The sequence below is a fragment of the Tubulanus polymorphus genome, chromosome 1 (assembly GCF_964204645.1).
Source record: "Tubulanus polymorphus chromosome 1, tnTubPoly1.2, whole genome shotgun sequence".
Classification (NCBI taxonomy): Eukaryota; Metazoa; Nemertea; class Palaeonemertea; order Tubulaniformes; family Tubulanidae; genus Tubulanus; species Tubulanus polymorphus.
The window spans coordinates 8,850,895-8,873,980 of NC_134025.1; the positions used below are offsets into that span (position 1 = coordinate 8,850,895).

General features: G+C 36.4%; 6 protein-coding genes across 8 annotated transcripts; 2 read left to right on the top strand and 4 right to left on the bottom strand.

The window, feature by feature from the left end:
- Positions 1-170: 170 nt before the first annotated feature.
- Positions 171-4,345, bottom strand: LOC141914485 (protein-cysteine N-palmitoyltransferase HHAT-like). The gene is made up of 11 exons (XM_074805707.1): positions 4,214-4,345; positions 3,969-4,100; positions 3,788-3,849; positions 3,549-3,659; positions 3,198-3,392; positions 2,840-3,109; positions 2,429-2,751; positions 2,318-2,353; positions 2,024-2,225; positions 1,616-1,757; positions 171-1,463 (listed from the first exon to the last, which is right to left on the bottom strand). Exons 2-11 carry the CDS (start codon positions 4,069-4,071, stop codon positions 1,360-1,362), a joined length of 1,548 nt encoding a protein of 515 aa, XP_074661808.1. The 5' UTR covers positions 4,072-4,100; positions 4,214-4,345; the 3' UTR covers positions 171-1,359.
- A 74-nt stretch (positions 4,346-4,419) lies between these two features.
- LOC141904219 (maleylacetoacetate isomerase-like) lies at positions 4,420-6,511 on the top strand. The gene is made up of 8 exons (XM_074792784.1): positions 4,420-4,456; positions 4,544-4,595; positions 4,741-4,808; positions 5,022-5,102; positions 5,183-5,260; positions 5,370-5,496; positions 5,606-5,708; positions 5,935-6,511. The coding sequence occupies exons 1-8, from the start codon at positions 4,448-4,450 to the stop codon at positions 6,056-6,058; spliced, it is 642 nt and encodes a 213-aa protein (XP_074648885.1). The 5' UTR covers positions 4,420-4,447; the 3' UTR covers positions 6,059-6,511.
- Positions 6,512-8,064: 1,553 nt separating this feature from the next.
- LOC141900115 (bone morphogenetic protein 2-like) lies at positions 8,065-9,577 on the bottom strand. The gene is made up of 3 exons (XM_074786899.1): positions 9,445-9,577; positions 8,840-9,068; positions 8,065-8,311 (listed from the first exon to the last, which is right to left on the bottom strand). The coding sequence occupies exons 1-3, from the start codon at positions 9,572-9,574 to the stop codon at positions 8,065-8,067; spliced, it is 606 nt and encodes a 201-aa protein (XP_074643000.1). The 5' UTR covers positions 9,575-9,577.
- A 1,296-nt stretch (positions 9,578-10,873) lies between these two features.
- On the bottom strand, positions 10,874-13,019 carry LOC141902011 (damage-control phosphatase ARMT1-like). Its single transcript, XM_074789639.1, has 5 exons — positions 12,923-13,019; positions 12,582-12,687; positions 12,252-12,487; positions 12,002-12,182; positions 10,874-11,831 (listed from the first exon to the last, which is right to left on the bottom strand). The coding sequence occupies exons 1-5, from the start codon at positions 12,964-12,966 to the stop codon at positions 11,061-11,063; spliced, it is 1,338 nt and encodes a 445-aa protein (XP_074645740.1). The 5' UTR covers positions 12,967-13,019; the 3' UTR covers positions 10,874-11,060.
- Position 13,020: 1 nt separating this feature from the next.
- LOC141901992 (putative ATP-dependent RNA helicase DDX28) lies at positions 13,021-16,335 on the top strand. Of its 3 annotated transcripts, none has more exons than XM_074789611.1 (14): positions 13,021-13,207; positions 13,388-13,666; positions 13,782-13,892; positions 13,962-14,019; positions 14,111-14,256; positions 14,370-14,508; positions 14,607-14,713; positions 14,789-14,896; positions 14,983-15,079; positions 15,162-15,313; positions 15,402-15,494; positions 15,565-15,717; positions 15,816-15,987; positions 16,239-16,335. In XM_074789611.1, the coding sequence occupies exons 1-14, from the start codon at positions 13,124-13,126 to the stop codon at positions 16,253-16,255; spliced, it is 1,716 nt and encodes a 571-aa protein (XP_074645712.1). In that variant the 5' UTR covers positions 13,021-13,123; the 3' UTR covers positions 16,256-16,335. The 3 variants fall into 3 exon arrangements, with proteins under 3 accessions (XP_074645712.1, XP_074645729.1, XP_074645720.1); XM_074789619.1 differs by having other exon boundaries at positions 13,188-13,299; XM_074789628.1 differs by lacking the exon at positions 15,402-15,494.
- LOC141901983 (putative 4-coumarate--CoA ligase 1) lies at positions 16,141-21,189 on the bottom strand. Its single transcript, XM_074789599.1, has 11 exons — positions 21,018-21,189; positions 20,394-20,575; positions 19,915-20,122; positions 19,721-19,827; positions 19,393-19,598; positions 18,550-18,902; positions 18,121-18,221; positions 17,898-18,042; positions 17,719-17,801; positions 17,405-17,570; positions 16,141-17,316 (listed from the first exon to the last, which is right to left on the bottom strand). Exons 1-11 carry the CDS (start codon positions 21,109-21,111, stop codon positions 17,192-17,194), a joined length of 1,770 nt encoding a protein of 589 aa, XP_074645700.1. The 5' UTR covers positions 21,112-21,189; the 3' UTR covers positions 16,141-17,191.
- Between the last annotated feature and the right edge of the window lie 1,897 nt (positions 21,190-23,086).

Genomic DNA, 23,086 nt, shown 5'->3' on the forward strand with positions numbered 1-23,086 from the left:
CCAGTACAAATCCAAGAGAAATGGCGAGTTAACGCTATCAGTTTAAGATATAAAACAATTTCAGGAATAACAATTTTATTTTTGTTTAAAGTCACTGAACCAATCAGAAATATCGGAGGCTATACAGTGTTTAAATATCATGATACATCACACAAAAAATTAATGCGCTATCAGAAAACATGTAGGCAAGTGTTATTTGCCGACAACGCCGACAATGGGAAACAGTCTCGTTTTACTTGCCGATATTGGGAAAGATATATCAAATGTAGTTACTTGCCGACATCGGGGAAGAGATCAAGTGGCTTGAGAGAGCGCTAGGTCCCCTGACTGGACCGTGGAATAGTAAGCTATCACTTGGATATTGTGTTAACAAAAAAAAGAAGTAACAATTTCTCATTCGTCATGTCGGCAAGTGAATTCATACCGACACTTCTCATTGTTGGCGATGTCGGCATGTAGCCAACATGTCCCAGAAGCCGAAACACTACTTCCGTTTCTAGACATTGAAGGAACAACAGTTCCGTACTGTAGGCCTACTTGACCCTGAGTACATCGTAAAAATCATCAATGATTAAGGTTACCTGACTGAAATACATAGTTTTATAAACATATATGATATATATATATATATATATGCAGTAATATGGATCCTGCTTATTTTTCAAATATTGAAGTCGGTGGGATAGCATAGCGCGCGGACACCATAAAATAATTATTGAATTTTAATGTTGAAAAAAAATGATTCACTTCAAGATACGCCCTTTGCAAGCGCGGATTCAAGGGGAATCACCCCCCCCCCTCCTTAAATTTCTGAGCTGCCCCCAAAAACGGTGACGGAATTTTTTTGCCAATTCTCTAGAATTGGTCCAAAAATTCCACTATTACCTGAGGGAGGATCCCCAGAACCTTTTTCTTGGCTTTGCACCTTCGGCGCTCGAAAATTTGCCCTATATATCGTGGTCCCCTCAAAATTATCCTAGATCTGCCCTTGCGTAGGTTGTAGAATTTTTCATTTTTCACAAATAATGTACACGTCGCGTGTACTAGGACTCTCAAACCACTTACGAACCTCACAGTGTTTGACGATAGAGCGCGTATGCGTCAATCAAGCCACGAGTTATGTGCGAAAATAGATGCTCGGACATGAAATAAATGTAGTTACATACATTTATGTTTAAAAACATAATACTAAAACATGCTATCATTGCATTCAAATTTGCAGATGTGAGATTCATAATTCAACTTATCGGAATTAACTTTCAACATTTATCGTACATTCACAATGTACCCTATGCGCAACGCTGTAGTGGAGCTTACGATGTAACACACCAGCTAAAGCAGAAACATTTTGAATTCATTTTAAAGCTGTTTGTCTTTTGATTTTTCGGAAAGTTCGATTGTCACGCATATCTGTATCAACGAGTACATAGCAATACCAGCAATAATGAGCGATACGGGAGCACCTGCAACAATTCAAAAAGAAATAAATCACGACGAAGCCGCGACAAAACGTAACTCCATTACATGTACCAGATTCAGATACCTGTAAACTTCTATCATTTTCACAATATTACGTTACGGTTTTAACTTCTCGGTATGATATGTATGCACCTACCTTCGGACAAAAGTCGATCAGAGATCAAGAAAAAAACTTTGCTTCCACTCAAATATGAGAATATTGCTAACACGGACATAGCAAGTAAGGGTATATACATTAGGCTGGCGACTCTTCTTAGCATTTGTTCTGACATTCGTTTCTGCAATGATGATATTAAGAGTTTACGATTTAACTAGTGAAATTACCAAATCATATAAGCACAAAATAGTGGAACCTCGTTACGACGAACTTCACGGACCAGAAAATATGTTCGTTATAACCGATAGTTTGTTGTATCCAGTATGAAAATAATTAGATTTTCTTACATGGGACGAAATTCTATTCTTATATGCGACGAATCGTTGTATAACGAGGTTGCACTGTATTTAGAATTAATTGGATATAGGTTGGCAGTTTAAACTTTACCTTCATACTTTCTACAAACATTGTACGTGATAAAGCTGACATTGTGAACTCAATTGACAGAACAATAAAATTCATTGCTGTCCAAATGAAAATGTGCTCTTGAATTCCATGAAATATGAATATAAAGCTGAAGTTTAATAATGTACCAAAGTATCTTCTCAGTAAACCGTGGCGAGATCCACCACATGGAATATAGATGTGTCTGCAAAATATGCACAAAAATGGGGCTAAAAGTTACCAGGTAACAAAAATTCAACATGCAATGGTAATCATTGATTCAAAGCAAGCCCTTACCTCTTAAGAAATTCATAAAGCCCTCTATCAAAGTATCTGGAAATTTCAAGAATGAAATATGTCATAAACCTTTGATAAAAATAAGGTGGATTTTGGTTCATGTACACTTACTTCCACATGTCTGAATACTTGTAAACTCTTGAAATACATATTGGTCCCGTATATGTATCAATATCATCTATTTTTGCAAGCAAATGCACAAGACCATACATAACTACATAGATCAACATAAAAAACTGTCCTTGACTATATGCTATTCCAGATAAAGTCCAAAGAGACATCGTCCTTAGTCTTTCTTCAGAGAAATGTATTGCACTGAAGTACATGAAGTGTAGCAGAACTTCAATGAATAGATACCAAAATATGAGACGCCCAGCTAGCTTCAAAACATTGACCACTTTTAATTTAGTCCATTTTCTAGGTGGCTTTGAAACCTGAAATTAGAGTAAAGGTATATAACAATGATATTGCAGAACAGTTGATAGGGCAGAAAAGTTCATTATTAATGAGTTCATACAAAACCTCATCATAAAATCTGTCATAGGTCAATAGTGGGCCACTATTCATCATTGGTAAATACAAAGTGTATGTTAGCAAGGCTATGAAGTTATATTTTTCATTTGAAACTTTGATATTTTCTTTTCCTTTGTCCGTTTTAGCCTTCTCTTCAAGCATACTTGTTGTGTGACGATCTAATCCAAAACTAATGCATTTTAGATTCGTCATTGTGTAAACTGACACCAGCCATTGGAATTTTGTGTCTTGGGTAATCAAATCACCACAAAATTTTCTCTGTAAAACGAACCACAAAGCAAACCATATACATATGACATTTTCAAAGTGGATAAACCAGACTTCAAATATCCAGTTAATTACTTACCAAAATATCTGATGTCTGACCAATATTCAGAATCGAAAGGAATCCTAGGTTCACCAGCCAGATTATTGTGCGCATGTGAGTCATTGAAGCAACGTTGGATATGATACAATGCAGCAGTATTAATCCAGCTAACTTTGTTCCAAGCACTGTTGTCAGTACAAAAAGCCCGAAGAATATATAAAACCACTGCTGAAACTATACAGAAAATAATTTCAATAATATAGGCAGATACAAGCTGTAATTCCAAAAATAAATAGTTGAATTGTCAAAATATAAGTTTAGTTTGCAATTTTAAACTATTCGACTATCTGGTGTTACTGGCCTACATATAGGCTATATTATATTCCTCACCATAGGGCATTTCCAGCGAATTATGGTAGAAATAATCACATGACATGTATAATATTGCCAGGTCTGTTTAATCCACTCATGCCATGCACTCCATTCGAAACAAGAAATGTCCTAAAAAACAAATAAGGCAAGCCAACAATTTAACCTTATCCTAATGATTTATGCCTAGCCCAAAAAAATTAACTACATATTCTTAAGCGTTATCATATCTCATACGATAGAACAAGGGAATTTATTACCTGCTTTCGTCCAATTAGTGACCACCCATCTCGGAAGTCATAGGGATTGAGATTTTGAAAATCTGTGAAAGGAAAGAGAATAATGATTTCCTTTTCAATTACGTTCAATCAAAATTGATAAAAATCATCGATTTGAAGACCACATATCAAAGCTTTGAATTGAACAGTATTAATGACTTACTTAATGAATATATCAGAACAGTATAAAACGCATAACCACTACATGAAACCCATATCACTGAGTACAGCAGTAACTCAACACGTGGCAATGCTTTACTGTTCATTTTACATTCGTAGAAAGTTAGAAGACAACCTATAAAACACACAAAGCAAACAGTTTATATTTTGAAAATTTGGAAGAAGGTTCTTTTTCAAACAGAGGAGGCCTTTTAAAGCCCACTGACTGTAATAATTTTCGAAGTTTACCTCTTCAATTCAATCTTGATGTTTCGAATACATTTTCAGCATTATGCAGTCATTTTAACGCACTGAACTCCATCAAACCATTAAGCTAGGCCCCTAAAACCCAAATGTCAAAAATTGAAAATATCAACTCGGTCTACGTCCTTGGAAGTCACATTTCCACCGAATCTCGGTTGTCCCTATTTCTCGGGCAACGGCCTGCATTGTTATCCCTAATCTCAGGGTAAAATCTTAAAGATGGCACGGGTAAGAATTGCTTTTCAGCGTTTTTATTAGCTCGCGGTCGGTGACATTGATTGTACATTCATTTATTGTAAGAACTTTTATTTTTAGCCAGTCCTTCATTCTTACTACAGAAGTTCGTGTTCATGGAGAGTTCGAATCGGTAAATACCATAAAGTGTAACACTTCGTTTGATTGAAATTCAAATATATTTTTATTCATCCATTTTGTCGGCGGGATCGTACCGAAACCTTGAATATTAAGACATTTGTATACATAAATACGAATCATCTCTTTTGTACTTAAAGCATTGGCACTCAAAGGTATTGAATATGAAACAAACCCAGTTCATCTATTAAAGGATGGAGGACAACAGGTAATTGATATACCACAGGGGCTCAGTATTTTACTATTAGTACCTGGATAGTATTGGATGATCCAAGCTACTATTAATCCCCAAACTTCAAATACGAACGCCTGTGGATTAAATCAACAAAATATCCGATTAAACTAAACCACAATCTGGTGACTGGATAAAATAGATACTGGTGGGCCTTTTTGTGTAATATATATTATCTCCTTCTTTCAGTTTTCAGAGACTTTTTCTAAACTAAATCCAATGCACCAGTTACCTGCACTGGAGATTGATGGCCATGTTTTGACCCAATCGGTAATTTGAATTATCACACTTGCGTTTTAGACTACTAGCTGTATTATAGAACTATTACCCGGTATCTTTTTATCATTCAGACATCTATCATCGAGTATTTAGAGGAAACGCACCCCGATAATAATGTTTTACCAAAATGCCCGATTCAAAGAGCAAAGGTTTGTTTACAACTTTTAAATTGAGTTCTTGAATTAAACGTTTTCATATCAGTTCAGTTGTACAATTGACAAGTGGTTTTTCAACTAAAGGTGGTTAATTCTCTTGTAGGCGCGTTCTTTAGCTGATACAATTACATCTGGAATTCAGCCTCTTCAGAATCTGTCTGTCCTGAAATATGTTGGTGATGAAAGAAAGATGGAATGGGGAAACCACTGGATAACTAGGGGTTTTATAGGTACGAATTTATTGAAATATGAATGAATCTTTTTCATCATGCTAGATTTTGCTGAACCCACAATTCACTATCTAGTAGGTCTAATTCATGATTTGATTTTTTGCTAAAGCTCTTGAAAAAATGCTTGAAGGAACTGCTGGAAAATATTGTGTTGGAGATGCGATTTCAATTGCCGATTTATGTCTCGTACCTCAGGTTTACAACGCTCAGAGGTATGTATTACAAGAGATAACAGTTTCCATTTCCCTTCTGGATGCGGATCTAGAAATGACACTAAAATCATCAGCTGGCAAATATAGTTTAGACATTAGTGAATATGCTTCACGTATTTATGATTAAAACTACCCTGGTGCATTGTAGCTTCAAACTGAACAGCATTTGATCGATAAGAAACAATTAAGTGAATGAATCTCTGTCTAAAATCAAATCTATCTGCAGGTTTAAAGTTGACATGACACAGTTTCCAACCATTAATCGAATACATGACGAGTTGGTTCAACTAGATGCATTCATCGCTGCTCATCCATCTCGTCAGCCAGATTGTCCAGAGGACCAAAGATAAAACCAGAATATGTTCCCTCATCTCCATCAGGGAAAATCTCACAAAATGTGCTTCTTCACAAGATCTGTGGTCCTAAGGTTAAATTCTTGTTTTTCTGCTTTTTGCTGAAGCTTATTTAATATCAACAGCTAGAAGCGTAATAATGTGGGAAAACTGTTATCAATCATGAAATTGTTTATGAGTGTCCTTAGTCAGTTGTTGAAATTAGACACTCATTGAAACATATTTATTGCAAGTTTGATTCCTGGATCCAGTTCCACAGTCGTGAGTTAACTTAATTAAAGTTAGTTCATTTTCAATCAATGAGAAAACTAGGAGTCAAATCTTTACTCAGAACTGTGGAACTGGGTCCTACTGAACGGTTTGTGCATTTCCGGTGTGTAGTTTATGACATGTTTTATTAGTCTGGGAAATAAAGGTCAGTCATTCCAAGTAAATTTATTTCTAAATTGTTATTTGGGACGAGTGTTGAGGAGGATATTGCAATAAAGGCCAACTGAAGCGCGCATCACGCAGACACGTAACTTCAAGTGGGGCAAAAATCTAAGGGCCACAAAATGCGTTCATCATTAAGAGATGTGCCTGGACAGATGATCGTTAAGGTAAACAAGAAAATTAATTTTAGAAAATTATTTGACGCCTGCGAAAAAAATGTATAATTTCTGGGCTGGAATTGCAAATTTGAAATCGACGTTTTAAAAAATTTGGGGAATAATGAGATTTGGCGATTGGGTAGATGATACAGCGGGTCTTCGACTCTAGTAGTGGTTTAAATTTTTTTATTGAAAATTCTCAATAATTGATCGCGAACTTGCGACCGACTTCATTTACTTATGCCTCTAAGCTGGTCTGCAACTTCATTGCCTCCATGGTTGAAGAACGAGCTCTTCTGATGTCTGCTTCATCATGACTTCGAGCATATCGTGTGGCCTAGCCAGCCGGCCCGGGCCACGGGTTTGGCTGTCACTCGATATCCTAGAGTCTTGAGTCTGGGTGGGTTGAAGTAGACATTGTCATTTAAAATAACATGCTTATGTTGTTCTGTATGAATTACCCGTGTGTCATGTATGTTGTATTAATTTATTTTAAAATTTGTATTTATTGAATTTGGGAATTTTATCCCGAAATTTCAATGTAATAAGGATCAATAAAGAATTGAATTGAGTTGTCACCTAATACACATGCCATCAGAGGACGCGGAGCCGTATATGATAGCTATGCTATTATAAATTGCTAATCTCACGAAACCTGCATACTCCTGATATCAAACATATTTTCTAAAACGTTTGAATATTGAAATTATATGTTTACACATTTTCATATTGACCGCTTGTAGCCGCTGATGAAATTCACGCCGGCCCTACACACATCGTAGATAGCTTCGTCATTCCACCGGCATGCCCACGTCAGGGTCTGACTTTTATATCAGACTTCCAAATCGTGTATACATCCGCCCTTTAACCGAATAATCCGATTTACTTATCATTTCCATTTATGCCTGCCGCTTCTGATATAATCATACATCCTTTACTATTACAATACATCTTCTTATGATATTCAATGCAATATAACATTTCGACGTTCAAATATAGGTCATTATATAATCAAAGGAAGCCATTCTACATCTATGTCAATAATATTTTGCCAGATAGCTTATTTGTGTACACATAGACCTGTGACGTTTTGCACATCGATTTACGGCTGTCGTTTGTAAAATGACGCTGAATGGTTAACATTGTTTAGGTTTCATAATGGTAACGTTTTATAAGGCGTCAAAAAAAGCTGAGACTGAAAAGGAAATAATTTGAACGAATTTCGGCAGATGCCTGCAAATCATGTATGTGGTGGAACGTAGTCTATTTATTTACAGATATCAATAAATAATCTATAATTACAAGTTTGCACATAATGTAAATAACTCGATTTCACACTAATAGATCGGGACAGCACATTTTTTTCGGTTGATTTCGTAGTCTCTGCGAGCGGGAATCGCTTTCCCATGAAACTCAATCCCGTATATGTGTTGATTTAGGTTTGAAGAAAATGACTAAATTTGGTCGATTGTCACTGTGCGAAGATTTATTCTGAGGCACAAATCTGACCAATTTCGCAATTTTTGCCGCCCATTTCCCTGGCCGTGCGCTCTCGATCCTGAGTTCTAATCCTTTGTTAGTTCGCGTATCCCTTGTCCAGTCTCGGACCGCTGGTGTAACGTGGAAACTAAACCAACCAGTTTCATTGACGGCGACTAACCTAGAAGTAAACAACGCGGTTTCGTAACGTGCTACGTGTAAATACTTTATTCAAGACATATTTTACGGAATAAATCTTGAAATTAACATGTATGTTACATATTTGAAGCAAGTCTACTGATTACTACATTTTGGAAAAAAAATTTTGAGACTAATTCTATTACCCTGTACTCTACAATTATTGCCACTCAATTTTTCCTGAGTAGGAATAACGCATGCGAAATAATATGAGATTGTTTTAATTATATTATACATTATCAATTCGCTATTAGTTGTTAATACCGAGCTGCACGGTAAAACCAAATATAATAGTACAGATCAGCAAAATCGAACTTAGTAATTACGTACTCATGAGCCTACTGGATCGCAATCGTCGATGATGCCATAATAGGCTCCGATTGATCCTGATTCTGAATACCTGAGTTCGATTCTAAATGACCACTCATGTTTCTGATATTGAATGATGATGTATCGAACCCGGTAAAATCGGGTACTTCGCGTAACACTATCATGAGACTAAAATGCGTACCTCGAATCTAAGAGTTTTGTTTTCCCAGCTTTTCTGTCCAAAACCTGATGGATGCTAACTCGCGCTGTGTGGATTTTATGAGTGTCGGCAATTTTCTTCCAATTCCAGTTAGAGGGAGCGCGTTTGTATATCTCCACAACGGCTCCAGTGATTTTGCTGAGAGAGAATACTCGGTCTCCGATTGGAAAATCGATTTTTCTTTTTCGTAGTTTCGTGTACACAATTTTCTCTAAGAATAAGAAACGAATGGAAATTATGCTTGGTGGTTTCATGAAATAAACTCATCTAAGTGAACCACATACAAAAACTGCGGTAAACAATTAGTGGCACCACAATTGTTCGCACGTCTGGAATATTTTTCATGAATAAATTGTTCACCTGCATCAACTAAGTGAACAACTCTTCATTTATGTGAACAACCGCGTGGAAAGACAAGTAGAAATCGTCAGAAACTAAGAAAATCCTTCGAAAACTTTCGAACAAAATTCAACACGTTTTTCATGAGGATTTCGAAGAATCATGCTTTTGAAAATATCCCTTTACCATTCATTATGAATTATTTATAATTTCTATTATGAATCGAGTCAATAATCTTCGAAAAATACCTTTTTCAGAAATATCCGATCTGAATACGCGCGCTACTGATGCCATTCCTTGATGGGCACGCCTTACTCGTCTGGAAAAATACGGCTTTTCGGCGGTTAGTCCTCCACTTGTGATAGGTTTTGCCACCATTGAAGTTGTTGATACTATGAAAACGACGAACATTTTCAATATCATTCGCATAAATTCCATATTGTGTCAGAAAATTCTTTTTCAGGAGTAAAATCCTCGGATCGCTACATAAACTGTATTCTGTAGTCGTGGGCCAACGAACTGCCTCTGTCAATTTCGAAGAACTCGATCGATTTATGAGCAGAGAGTTGTTTCTCTCACCTCCCGTAGACACAATAATTAGGGAACAATAGTGTCTGGAGTGGGCCGTGGAGGATATGATCCCAAAAGATGGCCTTGTTGACAATTCCGACCATCTGCGGGCTTAGCGCTCAATTAGAAAAGTCACAACACACAATACACCTGCGTCACCAAGACATCTTCCCTTTGAAACGAATTAGGGTTTATTTTCATATTGGTCGCGTAATCCGATCCACCTCTAGTGTATAATTACGTAGACGCATGGTCGTGTTACGTTAAGGGAGTTCGTGAAATACAATGACCGAATCGGACTGGCTAGCCATGTTAATTGCCATGAGGTCATCGTTGTCTGGTTATAGTTAGATTTGGAAACCAGAAATCATCCGCGAAACCCTTCGACAGTCATTAAACTCGGGTATGCACTGTTTATTGGGACGATAAACGATTAATCTTGAAAATATATCTATTCAATACTGGAGTAAGTCGTCTTACCTGTTTTTTGATTACTACGAAGTTGTTAACCTAGACCAGTAAACACAACTTTTTAAGTAATAAGACACGCGATATCATTTGGTGAATTTCTGCTGACTGCATTCCAGCGACTTTTTCATTTTTATAGTGGAACCTCGATACAACGAACTTTAGGGACCAAAGTGTATTCATTAGGATAAACAAAAAATGATACCTTGTTTCTCCGCAGCGGCCGGGTCATTTTTGTAAAATCTGATAAAATTTGTAAACATTTCATTTCATAGCGGCCGGGTCTGTTATGGTAAAAATGATCAGGATTTTAAAAAGAAGTAATGTATGCGGCCAGCCGGGTCAACTCTTTTAAACTCAACAGAGCGGGGAAACAAGGTACCAATTTTTTTAGCCTTATAACCACTATGTCGAATATCGAAATTATCAAAATTGTCCTAGGACAGTGTATTGGATAAATCGCATCGGTGGTCGTTATAACGAGGTACCACTCTATAAGCAATTGATTTTTACATTCATCTCCTCAGCATGACCATTGGGAAGCCTTGTCGTTCGGTGGTCGTGGAAATTACTTAGGTCCAAATAACAGATCAATATCACAGAAATCAAAAAAATGAATTAGAATATCTTTTGCATAAACTTTATTCATTCGGACCAATAGAAAATGATACTCGTGATTTTCACAACAGAATATACGAATCTAACTATCATATGATTTTTACATAAGCATGGTTTAAAATAGCGATAAATTTCTGCGTAATTAACAGAAGTGAAACCTGAGAAAATTTGTGAAAAGCGGAAGCAAGTGAGTTATCAAGTGTACATTTCAAACTCGATTATTACACCATTGAACAACAGCATACTTTCCAGTTGTCATCCAATCAGGATCGTTTGACTCAATTTCCTTATCCTTCCCATCAGCTAGTCCAACGATGATATCAGCTTTCAGAGTTCTCAGTGAACAATGAGGAGCTGGGTGGAAGCCGCGTAACGCCACTTCATATGGGGTTGTATGCGACCAATTCAAATCGCCACACAATTTACGATAATTCAAGTCTCCTTTCAGAAAAATGAAATCGGAAAGTGCCAGCTCAGCATGTAGAGCTGGAGAGATCATTTCCATATGGCTGAAATCAAATGGCGTTGTCCAAAATTCATGTTCCACATACATCCAAGAATTATTCTTTATTCTTTTGGCCCATTTATTTCCGAAATGAGACAAAGAAGCGTGTTCAGATGATTTCAGAGTGTTCAGTGTCCAAAAGAAATCACTGGCTACAACATCAGACACAAACCACGGCAACGCCTTTCCATGGAAATAAACGCTATCTGCAAGTTTGCTACTTAAAAGGAATTCAGCAAAGCATAAGTCAGTGACCAATTCGAATCCTGCATTATCCAAAACTATATCGACTCTTACACCAGTGGGCCCACGTTCTTCAGAGTTAATTCTTTTCAGATATTCTAACACTTGCTGCGAGTTGTCAATTAAAATTTTCGACTGCAACATTTCAATTTGAGAGAGAGGGTCAACATTCTGCACATTGTCACCAAGAGCTGATATGGACAGATCACACTTGTTTCCCCACAAAGAAACCTATAACGAAAAAATGAACAAAAATCTACAAATCATAGTCGATACAGTGGCTAATATCCAGTTCCAAAAGTTAAGATTAGTACCGTAAATGGTACTCAAAGGTCATATTTCTACTCGAAATCCTCATTTAAAAATGGATGTAAAATACTGATTTCCCTCAGTCTACATACTTTCAGGAATTCATTGAAAAGCTTTTCTGTTTCATTATTTTCATCATTTTCAGCACCATATTCCAGTGTCGAAGTAGTTTTCATAAGAAAATCTAATAGCACCATAATAGCTTGTTGACAATTATTAAAACTATCCTCCTTTTGTTGTCGAAAGGGTTTAATATTTTCACGTATATGATCACTACAAAAAAAATCAAAAAGGATATATAGGTGAAAAAGTATCCAATATGAAGATGAAAATTTGTAATACCTCAGTTGGAAAGCCTCGTGAATTCTACGATACATATAACATTCGACATAAAGCCAAGAATCTTCGAACCACGTTGGAGCTTGTTGGAGACTATCGATGCGTGACTGGAGATATTCATTCCATATTTCAGCATCGCGACCATCATCAGTTATTGGAGTCAAAGGTTTATTAGTTTGTAATTCATTCCGTAGCTTAGATAGTCGACCTACGACATCTTTAACTTGTTCTTTTGCCTCCTGAAAATTAAAAAAAAATCTAGTTTTGTAAAATGTACTTTTTCGATGAAGGGCAATATTTTGGCAAGTTTCTTTTAAATACAACACTACTTACACATCCATATTTTTCACCAATTTCATTTCTTGTGCGATGAATCGAATCAATAATCTTAGTGAGAATAACAGGTAAGCGATCCTTGATAGTAGCATAAGCAAAAGAGCTAAAAAAACAAAAATGAGCATTCAACAACTATATCAAAACATATTCAATGGCTTGAAATAATTTATGTTGGTGTAAGAAAATGATTACCAACGTCAACGTCAAAAACGTCAAACGTCAACGACGCATGAACGGCTCAAACCGATGTCGATGATCAGATAGATAAGGTAACTTTTTAATTACAAAACTCTGATATACTAAATGGATATATAAATCTCTCGGATTCTCTTACTCACTCAGAAAACTTTGCCGATAAGGATTCCAGTGGTTTATCTGTCATTTTTGTCCACTTCTTATCAGAATCTACAAAAATGTCGCTCAACGACCTTGAGAATAGAGTAATAGCCGCGAGGGACACCCAACAGACTCCGCGACACCAGTGAAGGTCGTTGAGCAAGAATTTTATTCAATTTGGGCCAAAGTTTTTTTCATTAAAAATGCAGTGTTTTTCCGTTTTTAACGGAATATTAAGTGGCCATTCATGTAATAAACTGATGATGAATGTGATCTTAAAGCAGAAAGTAAGTCCACTCATTAGCTTTAAACTTTAAGTCAATTAACATTCGAACTGTCTCTCGTCATGACTCTGTCAGGTCTCTGTTCCACAAACAACGTAAGGGAACCGGTAACAACGACTGGTATTCAGACTATCTCTGTGGGGGTTTGTCTAGCTAAGTTTCTAATTTCTTCTTCATACGTAGATCACATACTCAAACTTACCTAGAATAACCGTTCCTCAGAAGATGGTGAGAAATATAGATAAAAAAATGCAGGCAAAACGAGAAAGAGAACAAGAACAGAAAACCAGAGAAAACTACTGGAAAAGAGGCAAAAAAGTTTTGATCGTTTCTAAGAGGAAAGAACTAAATGTTTACCAAGGCCAGCGTTTTCATGATATGGATGAGAAGTCTTTGATTTCACATGGATGGAAGCATTTCAAAGCAAAAGGAGACCATTTTACTCTTCAAAATCTTGGCAGGGTACATTTACATTCCTATTGATTGTATTGATAAGTACTGAATTGATAAGACCTCGTTTTTCACAAGTTTTAAAAGATCTCTATTAAATCAATGGATATTTCCTCTTTGATTACAGATTCCAGCTTTAAGGAACTTTGGAGAGAAATCTTTTCAAGACCTCGGTTTGCGAACAGATTTGGTAGAAACACTGAAAGGTACCGGAATTGAAAGCCCTGTCTGTGTTCAGGTTGGTATATCACTCCTATTTTGTGTAGCAATGTCTTCTTTGAAATGTATGTGTTTCCTACTATTTTAGTGTGAAGCTATCCCAACAATTCTGAAAAAAGACAACATACTTTGTACGGCCGAGACAGGTGAAATGGCAATCAGTATTATTCTAAATGTACTTCTTCTTATTCCTCTTATTCTAGGTTTATTACACACTTATCCTTTATTTTATTTCAGGCAGTGGCAAGACATTAGCCTATCTTTTACCCATCATACAGAGCATTCTTGAATCAAATTCTGAGGAAGAATCTAATGCAAAACCCGTTAAACAACCACATTGTCTTATATTACTTCCTACAAAGGAATTGGTCATCCAAGTAGAGGTTTGTAATTTAGTGATTACTTTAATAAGGATTACATGATTTCATACCGTTCCTTTTTCGGCGCAGAATTACCAAATAATGTTCTACATGTAGTAATGTACATAATGTTTCAGAGTGTTGTTCAACAATTTGCCAAAACATTATCATTAAATGTTAAAGTATTCTGTCAGGGAAGACCAGTAAAGTCTGATGGTAACGCTATAGATATACTTATAGCTACACCGGGTGCATGTTTGAAGTCAGTTAAATATGGTAAGAACTTTCTTTCATAAAATTCTTTGAGTTCTTGTGAAGATTTTAGTTATAAATCTATTGGAAGTAAACAAGATTTCTTATGCTATACATCATAGGCGGTTACAGTCTTGCCAGGGCCAAGCACATTGTATTGGATGAAGCCGATACTTTATTAGATGATAGCTTCCATCCATACATATCTGCGTTATTAAAGGAAAGTCAGGTACGAAAATTCCATTTTACCACACTACCGATTCATTTATTATCATATAGCCCAACAAGTTATGATTATCTTTAGATACAAGGTTCCAGCTCCGAAACACCGAGTAATTTCGGTACTCAAATGATATTAGTTGGTGCTACAAAACCGCGGGATTTAGAAGGAATACTAGGGGACATAATTCCAGTGAGTTGGCATTCTTAATGTAAACAATAATCATTTCCAAAAATGTGGAAATCCATTGCAATCATAGGATGATGATGTCTTTGTAGCTCGATTCCTTGACAAAGGTGAATGCTCCCTTTTTACACAAGTTGCCACCACATATTCCACAGAAATTTCTTCGCATTGGTCCAGATGATCGACCTGGTAAGTTGTCGCATTGAAAAATATGCGAACTTCTATAGCTGCACCAATATAGTAACAATTGCGGTATCATTGTGCATTTCAGGGGCAATTCTGACTACAGTGACAAAAAATGCTAAATCAAATATACCGACTATTGTCTTTTGTAATAAGTCATCCACAGCTCACTGGATGGGACATTTCTTTGAGGATAGCGGTACTTCTCATGTTCTGCTTACAGGAGCAATGCCTAATAAGGTACTTATTTGTAATGACATATTTGTTGTCATTATAATTTTTCAATTCATGAAATTTGTTATCTATCAGATGAGCATCACTTTTCCAGATCAGAGATGGTAGATTTGAACAGTTTCAAAACGGAGAAACAAACCTTTTAGTTACAACTGATATAGCATCGAGAGGACTGGATACCATTAGGGTATATAGGAAATGATGAATCCACATGAATTCTTTGCTGCCTTGTTTTCACTAACTGTCATGTATTTTAGGCTCAACATGTGATCAACTACGAATTTCCGACCTTCATGTCTGACTATATACACAGAGTTGGAAGACTTGGGCGACTTGGTAGCAAGTGTACAGGATTTGTGCTGAATTATATCACTTATAGGTTCGATGTTGAACTTGTCTGGCAAATTGAGGTACGATCATCATTACTACTACATTCCTGCTAGTACACTTTCTCATGCGTGTCGTAGCTTTTTCGCAAGATACATGTATTCTAATTAATTTTGTCCAGATTGCGGCAAGAAAAGCGGCTGGACTACACAACGTGAATGCAAATATCAAGCGGAAACTGGTGACAAAAGCCGTGAATTCTGGTAGTGAACCTATGTTAGATTTCAATGGCTTAGATGAAGACGACGAAGATGACAGTGAAATACCTCCATATAATACACATGATATTGACAGTTAGCATTTCACTTTGTAATCTACTTAAACAAAATAAAAACCAGATATTAAATGAGTTCGTCTCTCTGTTCACTTTGAGCGTCTGGAATGCAAATGACCACAAGCTATAAACTGATACAACACATTTAAATTTTTATATCAAGCTTTATTCAATAACTTTTATTATTAATTACTAAATGATATAAATATAAGGCAAAACTTTTTGATTGTTTCTCATACATCTCTATGTCTCACACATTTGGTCTTGCAGGATCAGTGACTTCATGAATGGAAGAATTAATACGGTTTTACACTGAAATTGGATATGAAAATTTTAAATATGATAGAAGAAAGTACACTAAAGCCCTACTGGTTTGTATTATACTAAGTATACAATGTACAAAGGCGAAAATTCGTATCGGTTTACAAAGCTCATTCCCTAGGAGGACTGGCCTCAGTGAGAATCCTGACTCGCCCCTTCCATCATAACGTCATGGTATTTCAGATCACAGATAGTTTTGGCACATGTGACAATACTACGAAAAATTGCCACACAAATCCATGTAGGGACTAATGTTCGGTTTCTCAAGTTTCTACAAAGTATAGATAACATTTTTGTTACACTTTATAAAGGCTTCAAATGAGGCTTACTAAAACTACTTAACTTGACATTGCATATAAAATTCATTGGGCAGATCAATCAAAAATAGAATAAGATTTCATTATCTTTACATATAAATAACTTTAAAATAATTAAGCTGCCTTTAAAACTTTACCATATCCTACTAACTACATATATGTGTATATTAGTGTATAATTATTATATTATTCAAATATCATTACAAAGTACATACTTACTTGCATGTATTTTCAAGTACATTTTGTATTTACATTAGTATTGATTATAAATCATTATTAACATGACAAATTCAAATCATCCTTATTTTCTCATGGTACAAAATAGAAGATATGCTGATTGTGCAATGATACCTTACCGAAAATTGATAAGAAGCACACTACATAAATGCAATAAATCATAATACGTACATGAACTGGAAACACATTCGGTGAAAAAATGAAGTTACGAAGTACATGACATTTATTCAGACAAGCTTTCCCAACATCCTAATAATACTGAATGATTATTATATACCCATATCCAATTGATAATCATGATAAATTTGAGCAGGCCCGTTCAAATATTATCAGACTAAATGGCCCCATTCAATTCGATGTATTATTTATTTGATCCCTGAGTATACGCCTCAATATTTTACCACTGGCAGATTTGGGTATTTCATCCACAATCACCACACCCCCTCTCAATTTCTTCAAGTCGGTCACCTTGCCTGAAACACAACGAAGAAAATCTTAATCCCTATCCTTATTTCAAACAGTTTGATGAATCGATACAAACACACATGTACTGGTACTTACTGCTTACAAAGTTGGCAATATCAATTTCACTGAGTACCGAGTTCTCCTTCAGAACTACAAATGCTGTTGGAAGTTCTCCAGCACGCTCATCATATTTGCCAACAACGGCTGCATCTAAGATTCCAGAATGTGTCAGCAGAATACCCTCCAGTTCAGCAGGTGCTACCTGTATCACGGTCATGAAGAAAAACCCATAAATTTATATGGTTCTCAATTTTGAACTAGTAAATTTATTTTCAGAATCAAAAGCGTAGCAAGTGGCCATAGCATGAGTAAGTCTAATTTGATTTAGTAGTGATATAATATTATCAGACCTGAAAACCTTTGTACTTGATAAGCTCTTTGACACGATCAACAATATAGAAGAATCCTTCTTCATCTATGTGACCAATATCGCCTACGTTGATTATCAAAACAATGTTTAATATTATAGAAAACAAGTGTTACATGCACGCACACAAATAGACTTTTGAGCATTTCTCAACGTGCATACCTGAATGAAGGAAGCCGTCGCTGTCAATAGTGTTTTTCGTTGCATCCGGTTTATTGAGGTATCCTTTCATTATATGAGGTCCCTTCATGCAGATTTCACCATCCATTCCCGCTTCAAGAATCTCACCCGTTTCAGGGTTCACTATCTGTAAAATCATTCGTAAACAATGTGTCTTTATTACCGTATACATCTTAAAGTGAGCCATTTCAACAAATTTACCTACTTTTCCGAAACTATTTGGCAGTAATACGCCACACGAGCCAGGCCTGCTACATCCTTTAGGAACAAGATGAGACACGGGTGCTGTCTCGGTCATTCCATAACCTAGAACACATTGTCACGGAAAGAACAATGTATTCTCAACATAGAAACCAATGAATAAACCCGCAGTTGATAATATCTTACATATATTAATCAAACGGTTAGGAGGTTTTACTAAAAATGCGTCAGAGAAACAATGATGAAAATAATAATAACTGACAGTATTTCAATATTACTGTCTATTATTATTATTTTTTCACAACTGTTTCTCTGATGATGATATTTTAAGATTAAGACATTACTAATTGTGGAATTATTCATTAGAACACACAGTATTTCGAATCAATGAATGAATTGTAGACTAATATTTCACTTTCTCAATTTGGCATACCCTGTCGCACAACCGATCGTCCTAATCGTTCAACCAGAGCACTTTCCATGTCCGTACTGAGTGGAGCTGCAGCACTGACTATGTCTTCAACTGAACTTAAATCATAATCAGACACTTTTTCATGTTTCGCCAAGAAGACGGCAATCGGTGGCACAATATTCAAAATAGTAACCTTGTGTTTTTCTATCAAACTCAGGTATAATTCGGCTTCAAAACTAGGAAGGGTTACAACTTTGCCACCCATTCGAACCGTGTTTGTTAATACCGGCATCATGCCATAAATGTGGAAGAAAGGCAGCACAGCGAGCGAAACATCGTGTTTGTGTTTTATTTCCAGAAGATCTTGATGGCACCTGCAAATATAATCTCAAAACATGATCATCCTTGATTAAAGTTTATATACAAAACTAGGGGTCCGGGGACACCATGCCTGATTATTGATGAAATGCTATCGAAGCTGCTTCAACTGTTGAGACATCATACAACGACACATCAAGATAGTTGATTGAAGCATCGTCAAAATTTCCCTTGAAAACTATGAATATGTGTAAGAAGTGCCAATTTTGGCAAACATCAATGGCTGCTTGTCAGAATGATTGGGGCAGTTTTTGAGCTGCAGATACGTCCAGTATCAAAAATAGTATGCATACTTTAGTTTCACAATTGGATATTTTCACTATAGGGTAGCTACATGTATAAACCAAGTATCAAGACAATCCACTGAATCGTCTACAAAACTTCCCATCAAAACTAGATTCTGTCTATAGAGACGAAAAGTGATCGCAGTAGTCCACTGGGGCTTCACCCTAACTAGGTTAAAATTGACCATGCATTAATACATACGACATCTGAGCCATGTTCTGAACGCAGTTTGCGTGAGTGAGCATTACTCCTTTAGGAAGACCAGTTGTTCCACTGGAGTAGGGTAAAACAGCTATATCGTCGTGCACGTCAATGCATATATCATCTGGATAGGCACTACCATCATCACTTATCAACTCCATAAATGGATGTTCATTATCATCTCCCTCACCAACTGTATAAATTCTCTGAAAGCAAAATGATTTTATTTAAAACTTGTGTCTCATCTGTGATCAACAAATCTAAATACAACAATAGCCCACATTAAATAATAGAAATGGTATTCTTCTCAAGGAAGGATTGGTAGTACCTTGATTTTCCCATATTTTTCAGCTGCCTCTTTGGTTGTTTCCAATAGATCACGAGTTGTAAGGATGAACTGGGTATTTGAGTCGCTTAATTGATGTAGTAGCTCATCTGAAATAATGGATAGAAATATCTATTCAAACATCACGAATATAACCAATCCAACTTACTGGTATGATCAAGTAGCCCCAGTTATACCTGCAGTGTATGCCGGATTGGCAGTAGTTGCCACGCCACCCACAGTGGTTACACCCCATAGCGTCAAAGCGAATTCTGGACAGTTCTTCAGAAACAAACAAAAGACATCGCCTTTTTTGTATCCAAGGCGGCTGAGAGCACTTCCAATTGACCGTAATCTTTCCTTTATCTCCAAAAATGTTACTGATTCACCAGTTATTCCATTCACCTGAAATCATACAACAGAAACAATGGAAAGGCTGTGAATACAGAATACATCATGAAACAATGAACTAATATGACAAAAGCTCCTAGACATAACTAATTCCACTCTTGACTGTAGTTTAGTTTCAAAATTGATTATTTTCGGTGGTATGAGCACTGATTAGGTACCAGAAATGACTACTGCTGTTACATCCAGTCTATAGTCTACCTAGCTGATATAGCAGAAATAACGAGTTCAAATGTCCCTCAAGGTTAATTTACTGTTAAGGACTTACCAAAGCTATCTCATCACCAAATCTGTCGAAATCTTTCGTTAAGTATTCAGCAAGTGAGGAATTTGGTAGCTCAGCATCAGGGTATCTACTTCTGATGATGGCGGTTGATGACAGTCTGATCCACTGTTGTTGATATATTGGTAGCCTATTCTCGTGCGATTTGACGAGCGTCGTCAAATTATCTGCAAAACATGATATATTAAATGGAAGTTGATATTTTGCCAATGCCGCATTATTTTAGTAAACGCTATTTTGCCAATGGCAATGCCAATATACTAATAAAATATAACAATAAAATCATCATATCGGGTTTAGGGTTTCAATAGGGTTAGGGTCTAGAGGGTAAGGATTAGAGTAAAGGGTGAGGTTTTTAGGGCCTGTTTTACCCCTAAGGATAGGGTTAGGATAAGGTGAGGCTATATGTAGTGAAGACATGCAGCTAGATTGCAAGAACCTCGGTGGTCTAGTGGGAAGACGTTACGCTAGCAATATGCTGGTCCGATTATAAAAAGCTTACCACCAACGATTAGGTAACTAACTAATTAGCCTTAGACGATCCACACATAGTAAAGAACGAAGAAGGCGAACGGAACATATTGTCATAAACCCACGATATATTTTTACCTTTTCTAAAACATCTGTTTGCTCTGGATATGTTTGGGTATAGTGATAGACATCTCTTTAAGTGGCTGCTGGCTACTCCTCTCAGTGTCAACATTTTGAACGGGAAATTTGGGGGAGAGTAAATTGTTTTTCATTGAACCAATTCTAGCCAATCCTTCATTGAAGTGCATCAGCTTAGTAGCTTGGTGTTCGTCAAGTGCTGCCCCCTTAAACTAACTTATCACTCGCATACCACAGTAGTTCACATGTTCACCACTACTGATATACAAAGGGGCGGCACTTGACAGTCAACTGGCAGGATTTGCAGTAAATTAAAGGGACGGCCCGCGTAAAGATAAGCGGAATCAATCTCATACTTGCTTTGATAGTTTTGCTGAAAATATTATTTTGTAACTATGTCAGTGAAACCGGATCCACGGGACCTGTTTAACAAGCATAGAGGAATCAACGTTTGGATGTTTTCTTCAAAATAAGATATGTTCTAACGCAATTTTTGGGAGGTTTCACCTACGTAATGTTGATCATGTACGTGATGCAGTGTCTATGAAACTACTGGCGTCTGTAATCAAAATGGAACAACAGAGAAAATATATATTTATTTCAAATAACACGATCACACAAAATAAAGTCCTATGATAAAAGAAAACCTGTCAATATTTGTCAACTTTCATTGACTGAGGGACTATAAGCCCATTTACAATACCGGTTAACCTCGCAAATTCTTCGTAATTCGTAAATGGTAGCCGTATCAATGAGCCCTTCTCTTTAAACAAAAGAAAATACGACGCGCAATTCTATCCCATCGTTCCGCCTGCTGGCAGTGATTGGCAAGCTTATTAATTACTTGCCAGTCAAGTCTGAACAATGAATGGCCGCGACCGCGGCGTTTGTTCCAATGCCAGTGGAAACAATTTTTAGCTGGTTTTTATTCGTAGTTTATACGAATTAATAGATAAATCGTTAATTCTACGAAGTATACATTAGACAATACGAATTAACAATAATCCGTATAATGTCTAATTCGTAGAAAAGGGATACGAATTGAGCTGGTTTATTGTATCATACAAGTTTATACAAAAACGTCCAGAACAGTGGAACTGGATTCTGAGGTAGAAACTATTATAAATTAATGCAATTACATGGTGTGGAAAATATCACATGCCCTCGATCCATATCTCAGAAAGCCCCTTCAATTTCAATTTTCAGTAAAAATCAAAATAAGATGAAAACCCACTGTACAAATTCAAAAGAATTAAAAGACACAACGTTTTGGAGTCTCTTTAGAGACCATTGTCAGATGTGAAGAAATAACTAAAACAGGGGGAATAGGACGAAAAAGTGAATTGAAAAAGAAGAGAGCGGGGTGTTAAGTGCTAGGCTGAAGGGTTTCGTTATTTTGTGTATAGGTTGTTCTAGTTATTTCTTCATTTACTTAAGTTTAATTTGATTTTTATCAAATTAAACGTGTCTGATCTCTTAAATTTGCATATAGCGGGTTTTCATCATCTTTTTCTACACCCGAGTACGTTGTAATTGATACTTGTGAAGCTAACTGTGCCCCCGGGTAGGATTTTGGGAATTGATGCGGGAGTTTCAATCAGTTTAGTAACCTGCAGTTCCATACACATACACCGAGTACAGAGTATTTCATTCTCTGCAGAGTCCAGTTTCACAATCAACTACTAAATTGATTTAGGATTAAGTTAAGCTATGTTAGTGAAACCGGGTCCATAGGATCCGTTTAACAAACATAGACCAATCAATGTTTGGATTTTTCTTCAAAATAAAATATGTTCTAACGCAATTGTTGGACCTATTGGATGTAGGTTTATCACCTATGGTTTATCATGTACGTGATGCATAGACTATGAAACTGCTGGCGTCTGTAATCACAAATGGAACAACAGAGAAAATATATATTTATTTCAAATAACACGATCACAACAGTTCATACAAAGTAAAGACAAAAGAAAACCTGTCAATATTGGTCAACTTTCATTGACTGTGGGACTATAAAACCATTTACAAACCAGTCAACCTCGTTTAATTCGTCGACGGTTAATTCGTAT